This window comes from Coenobita brevimanus, chromosome 71, assembly GCF_032717465.1.
Source record: "Coenobita brevimanus isolate Jiangsu-jjx chromosome 71, ASM3271746v2, whole genome shotgun sequence".
Lineage (NCBI taxonomy): Eukaryota > Metazoa > Arthropoda > Malacostraca > Decapoda > Coenobitidae > Coenobita > Coenobita brevimanus.
The window spans coordinates 58,053,920-58,060,931 of record NC_137024.1 but is presented as its reverse complement, the minus strand read 5'-3'; the positions used below and the strand labels follow the sequence as shown (position 1 = coordinate 58,060,931).

Below are 7,012 nucleotides of genomic sequence, written 5' to 3'. Positions count from 1 at the left end.
TCGTGACTAGCACCACATTCTAATCTTCACAGCTCAGCGTTCAAGATGATTACATGTCACTTTTAGGCCAGGTTAAAGTAAAAAGTGTAAACAAAATTGCCGTCTCATGATTATAAAGTTTAAAGCACAGGGTGATTGAAAAGACTGAGAGAAAACCTATTGCAAATGTTAATCTATAGTCGCCTCTGTATAAACAAGAAATATTACCAGAAGTTAGAGACTTTAACGATAAAAAAATAAAAAAAAAATACCGAAACGAGCCCGTTGACGATATCTCCACTCCTTCCTGTTGACCGAACACGTACGCACCCAAACATCGCAAAAAATGTAACCCTAAAAAACAATATAAAAAAAAACAAGATGAATAAAAAACTTTGTCCCCATCTACGCCTGCCAAACGGGAAGGGATAAATTCTGGTCCAAGGAAAGAAAAAATGTATGGGTGAGTTGGTGGGGAAAAAGTACGCACACGGAAGCAAACCTTCCTTCAGTATGATGACATTCAGTCCATACTTGCTATCTCCAGACGGTTTCATTCAGCAGAGGAGGTTACATATTCTGCCCATACCGGCTACCTCCATACGATTTTATTCAGCAAAGGAGACTACTACTTCTGCCCATACTTGCTACCTCCAGACGGTTGTATCCAGCAAAGGATAAACTTTTGAATTAGAGGGGTTTGGAATAATATTCCTTCATTAAATTTTTATGTAATTATGTAAGTCCTACGTTCATTATAGTTTAGTTCAAGGAAAACGTAGGTAGGGTTGTTTCGGAGAAACGAAGCGAATATAGGGTATACTTAAAAAGAGAGCACACGGGATTAGATGATGATGATGATGATGATTAGTTATGGCTTTTCCTCACTTTGTGTGCAATTGTACACAGTATATATATATCAGTTTTGCCCCTATGTGTCGCTGTACTTCTTCACTCTCATGTATCCCAACTACTTGGCCATCATCAGCAACAACGTTCCGCATTGGGGTTTGTACTGAATGGTGGAAAAAAAAAAAAAAAGTTCTTTCACCTTACTTGGCCCAGATTTATGTCCTCTAGCTGCTTATTTCACGTAGCTCAGTGGCAGAAAAGGACATTACTACGGCTCTGTATCTCTTCCATAGTAGGCTACTCCTTTATGACTAGCATCGTAATCTTGTGTTAGTCTGTTGTTACAACTCAGCATTCGAGATGGAAAGATGGCAGTTTTAGGTCAGGTTAGAGTAAAAAGAGTATAGCATCATATCCTAGTGATGATCTGTTGTTACAAATCAGCATTCAAGATGGGAGGATGGCGGTGTTAGATCGTTAAGAGTAAAAAAAATGAAAAAAAGATATAGTGGTAGAAATAAGACCTTGAGATTACTCCTCATGACTACTTTATTGGTTGTTATTCTCACCTCTGCCAGGCTTCAAAAAATAATTCAATATGCAAACACATGGCCTAAAATGAATTCGGTATACAAACACATGGCTTAAAAATAATTCAGTATGAAAGCATGTCAGAAATGTAATTCAATATGCAAACACTTGGCTGTAATAACTCAGTATGCAAAAACATGGCTTAAAAATGATTCAGAACTGGTATGCAAACACATGGCTTCAAAATAATTCAATATGCAAACACAAAGCACAGTTCTAAAATGATCAATACACAGTATAATATACATGTATGAATGGATTCACTCTTATTTATCGTACAGCATGCAGGTGTAATTGTTTGGTATTGTGTACGATATATCAGTAATTCCCCCTGTGTGCCATGGTATACTGATAAATAAAATTCGCTCTATTAAGCAAACATATTACAAAATATATACCTACTGTTCAACCAAAGACAAGCTGTTGATATGCGAAAATACCAAGGTTAATGTGAAAAAGGAATCTTACTTCAGAATATAAATCAGCTGTTCAACAAAAGAGAAGCTGTTACCTAATAAGCAGAAATTATCCATAACATAATAAACCCATTGCCAGACGAAGAAAAGCTGTTACTTAATATGCAAAAGAATCATCTGTTACAGAATATAAACCTGCTGTTGAGCAAAAAACCTGCCAGTACAATCGCACACCATGTTACTGCATTGGAAGGGTAGGGAAGGCAGGTCAGAACGAAGGCAGGACTGACGGGGTTTTATGCGGCACAGGAGATGCGGCTGAAATGATTACCCCAGCTGTGAGGTGTGAATAGGTCTGTACAGATTCATAGTAAATACTTCACACAGATGCGGTTTCAGCAGTTAATTTCTAAGAATATACATATCAAGGACTTCGTAGAATCTTTCCCACATCTACCTAGGCTCAGTAACTGACTGTGATTTTAAAAGTATTGTTAAGATATTTCCATCAGAATACCCTTCCCTTACCCCTTCTCAGTCTGACCTGTAGGGCCCTACACCACTACTATGTAACTGGCATAACCCATTGGTGTTCTGGTGTGGGGTGTGTGATGTGCTGTTTGCTCACCAGCCTTTGTAATCGGCTCCCTTTCTGCCGCCAAGTTTGATGACGTTTTCAATGACAGGACCAGCACTTCGATACCCAATCTCGCCAGTGAGGCCTCTGAAGGTGACTTTGCAACAGGCTCCTTCGATTTGTGCTTTTGTCTTCACAAGGTCATTCGTCAAGCCCTCCACAGTCACACCGTTGCTGCTGGCATTTGGTATCTTGGTCTTGTCCACAGTGAAGTTTGACAGGAAGGAAAGAGCTTCACTGAGAGCGGCCAAAAACTCAGCTTGTTTAGCGGAAATCAGCAAGAATGGAATTCCAGTAATGGAGATTTCAATACGGGCTGGCACAGGGGTTGCCGACACTACATCGAAGTAAAAGTTGTAGTTATGTGGATTCCTAATTTGCCTGACACTGGCTAGCATGTCATCTCGCTTGGTGGGATCATTGACGGAAACCAATATAAGATTAGAACCCATTAATTCAGTGCTTTGGATGAGTTCAGAGCCATAAACAGTGTTCAGACCTTTGTCAACCGCGTTATGGTTACAGACAGGACAATTGGACCATGTGGCGATGAAGCAGTTCGGTCGAAGGCTAGGTTCTTGTAAAATCAGTGTCTTCAGGGCCTCCAATTCCTGAAAAAAGAAAAAAAAAAATGGAAGTAGGAAAACATGCAGCTCAACACAAACTTGGCCAGCATATAAATTATAAATGTCCACCCACTGATAGCAGGAAGAACACTCACGCAGTGCAAAACCTTAACGTGTCATCCACTAACACGTCTTGGTTTAATGTGCAGCCACACTTACCCAACAAACGTGATCGACGAGATGAAGCACCGGGTTAGAGCCGCTGCAGTGGCCGAGTCTGACCGTTGGAAAGATCCCTGAGTCTCATGCCCCGTTGTTGATCACATGTATGGAGCAAGTGTGGCCGCACCGTAAGGCTCCAGTGACCCAGTGAACTGAATAATTTAACCTGGCATTTACTAGAAGATAATACTAGTTCTCTGACCGTGCAATGATTAATTATGAGAATCACTACTGTACTCTGACGTCCCATAATTTACTTGCAGCCGAATCAACTCTGGTATTAGCTGGCAGAGAATACTTGATATAAGGCGGACATGGGAGGATTGATATAAACAAACTCTCAGTATCTGATATCCATTTTTTCCCCTTACATAGGATAGGTCCATCCATGTCATTGTGGTTCATTTCTGTCATGTTCAGGGTAAAGTAAATGAAATGAGTACGTTGTTCAGTCAGTTTGTCATTTCAGGTCACTTCAGTGTGTGTGTGTGTGTGTGTGTGTGTGTGTGTGTGTGTGTGTGTGTGTGTGTTGGGGAGGGGGGACTTGGAAAAACCTGTGACCTGTATTTCTCTAAACTGTGTATGGTCTTTAACATTAAGGCATAGCCACATATACATCGTCACTTCTGGTACATTTTGATACTTAATATGCAGCTTTGATAATATAATTTTTAAACATTTGAGATAACTTGCAGAGTATGGGAAATTTGTGGTATAAAGTGCTTGGGAGGAATGCCTTCACGCGGTGGCATAGGTCGCTTATATTACTAATCCACCCAGTTATTGTTCAGATGAGCCTGGGGCAACAACAGGATATGATAAGGAGGGGAAATCCGTGATGATAAGAGCGCCCTTGACTTGACTCCTTTCAAAATGTACGTGGTGGTGATGGAAATATTGGTGGTCGTCGTGGTTGAGGTGGTGATGATAGTGATGAATTAAGGGTGTGGTAGATTGGTAGTTGTGGTGGTGATGGCAGTGGTTAAGACTGTGCTGGTGGTGGTGGTGATGTGGATTCTGATGATGGTTGGAGTGGTGGTGGTGATTAGGGATGTGGTGATGGTAGTAGGCTAGTGGTAATGAGTTATGACGATGATGGTGGCGGTGATTGATAGTGAAGGTTGTGTATGTGGTGTTAGAAGTGAGGGTGGTGGTAGTAAGGATTGTTGCCATCGTAGTAAAGATTATTGTGGTGAGGAGTGTGGTGGTGATGGCAGTGAGGTAAGGTGTGGAGGTTACGTGGTGAGGATCATGGTGGTGGTGATGTGGGCTATGTTGGTGAGAAGGATTGCCGATTTCGAAGTTTGTGGTGGTGATGAATGGTGATGGTGAGGGTGAGAGGCGATGATGAGTGGTGATGGTGATGGTGAGAGGCGATGATGAATGGTGGTGGTGATAGTGAAAGATATGGTGGTGATGAATGGTGATGGTGAAAGATATGGTGGTGATGATGAAATGTGGTGATGATAATGATGGTGGTGATGGTGGCAGATGCGGTAGTGATGAATGGTGGTGGTGGTGGTGGTGGTGGTGAGGGCAGCGTTGCGAGGGATGTTAGTGGTATAGCATAGTGAGAACTGTTAGTATACAATTTTTTTTCTCTAACTTTGCCATATTTTCGTCCTTTTGCAGTTTATTTCAGGTAGTGTATTGGTAGAAAGACGGCAGTGTGGCTCTACATCCTTTACATAGTACTTCTTCATGACTGGCACAGTATTCTGGTACTGTATTAGCAGCACCAGAAGTAGTATTAGTAATAGTTGCATTGTTATTATTATTGTTATTATTGTTATTATTATTATTATTATTACCAGTAATAGTAGTAGTAGTAATAATAATATTAGTAGTTGTTGTATGTTAGTCGTAGTAGTGATAGCATCATTATCATCATCATCAGCAGCAGCAGCAGTAGAAGCAGGAGGAGGAGGAACAGGAGCAGCAGCAACCGAAGTACTAGTAGTAGTAATAATAGCAGCAGCAGCAGCAGCAGTAGTACTAGTAGTAAGACCAATTACGTAATTTTCGTTTCATTCTAGCAGACTCCATGTGATATTATTTAGTTATTGAATTTTCGAACGTGGGAGGATATAGCTTTAATAAATCATCCAAATAAATCCTTCCTGAGTTGAATTATTATTAGTGAGAATATACCTAAATGTACCTCACCTGCAATGGGGGGTTAAGGTAAAAAGGAAGAAAGAAAGAATATGTTTTCAAATGTCGTTGAACCCTGTGGATGGAAGGAAGTGGACGGGAAGGGAGGATGGAGGAGGAGGGAGGGAGGAAGGAGAGGGGTATTGTTGAACCCCGTGGATGGAAGTGGAAGGGGGGGAGGTGATGGAGAAGGAGGGAGGGAGGAAGGAGAGGGGTATTGTTGAACCCTGTGGATGGAAGTGGAGGGGGGGGTGAAGGAGGGAGGAAGGAAGGAGAGGAATGTCGTTGAACTCTGTGGATGGAAGGAAGTGGAGGGGGGGGTGGAGGAGGGAGGGAGGAAGGAGAGGGATGTTGTTGAGCTCTGTGGATAATAGGAAGTGGAGGGGATGGAGAAGGAGGGAGGGAGGGAGGAAGGAAAGGGGGTAAAGGAATTCCTGCCGGTTCTTTGTGTTTGTGAAGGGGAAGTAGCAGGAGGGAGGGAGGGAGGAGAGGAGGAATAAGGGGAGGATGGAGGGAAAGTGGGACGGAGGAGGGGGAAGGAGGTTGGAAGGAAAGAGGTGGGGGGGGGGAGATGGAGCAAGGTTAGTAATGGTTTGGGACTGATTTTTGTATATTTGATAGCGTGAAAATTAGGTGGCCAACAATCCATCTATCTATCTATTGCCAGACGCCATAATCCCGTAACAATGATTTAATAAGTGTCTGGTTCCCAAGACCACAACTACCGTAGCCGGGGGGTATATGTGTTCCCTGGGGTATGTGCCTTCCCATGTCGGGATGAGTGGTAGGTTGCTGTGGGGCGAGTTGTAGAGGCACCCCTGTGCTTTGTGTATGCTGGGGCAGGAGTGCTGGTAGGAGTATGCTGTCCTGTACCTGGTTTTGTGGATCTACTTGACGTGTTTCTCTCTGGTGTGGCTGTGCCCACCCCACGACACACACACACGCCACCACCACAGCCACCCCAAGTCTGCTTGCACACCACCACATGCTTAGAGAGGTGTGTGCCGCCACGTAGCACACCAAAGTCTGGGCGAGAACTGGCTGAGTTCAGGCCTCAGGGTTGCTTGACCATTGCCAGACTTCCCCACCAAAGAAGTGGGGAATCCCTCCCCCCCCGGAAAAAAAAAAAAAAAGAACCGTTCACTATCCCCCCAGAATATCCCCAATGTCTCAGAATATCTCCAAATGTATTTTTTTATATCAAAATTACGTATGTGTTTGTCAAATTGTCAGTAAAATTAGTGAGGGATGAATATATTTACATCCAATTCCTTAGAGTATAATGCAAAAAAATTAAACAAATCCCATAAATTTTCCATTTTTGGTAAGTTTGCATGTACTTAGCCAATATCCCCATTATGATAGAATCAAAGTAGACTTTGGACAGAATAGTCGCGGTCACAAGGCACGTACGACGGAAGTGAAGTGTACGTGTGAATTCTGGACTATTTGCGTACGGGTTGCTCACGACGTCTTGTGAGAGACAGGAGTCCTGAGATGTTGCCAGGCAGTGATACCGTATAAAAATTCAGTTGTCAGGAGGTCACGACATGGGTCACAACACAGGTCACTTCTCTCGTTTGAAGACAGTAATA

General features: G+C 42.7%; 1 protein-coding gene across 1 annotated transcript; it reads right to left on the bottom strand.

Annotated features, from left to right (window-relative positions):
• Positions 1–1,362: 1,362 nt before the first annotated feature.
• LOC145406646 (uncharacterized) lies at positions 1,363–6,436 on the bottom strand. The gene is made up of 2 exons (XM_080277728.1): positions 6,291–6,436; positions 1,363–3,086 (listed from the first exon to the last, which is right to left on the bottom strand). Exons 1-2 carry the CDS (start codon positions 6,402–6,404, stop codon positions 2,463–2,465), a joined length of 738 nt encoding a protein of 245 aa, XP_080133854.1. The 5' UTR covers positions 6,405–6,436; the 3' UTR covers positions 1,363–2,462.
• Positions 6,437–7,012: the final 576 nt, after the last annotated feature.

Excerpts from the sequence above, each read along its gene's own strand:
- LOC145406646 (XM_080277728.1), bottom strand. The coding sequence starts at position 6,404 with ATGTGGTGGTGTGCAAGCAGACTTGGGGTGGCTGTGGTGGTGGCGTGT. Across the intron at positions 3,087-6,290 it reads AAGTAGATCCACAAAACCAG|GAATTGGAGGCCCTGAAGAC; the intron begins GTACAGGACAGC and ends TTCTTTTTTCAG.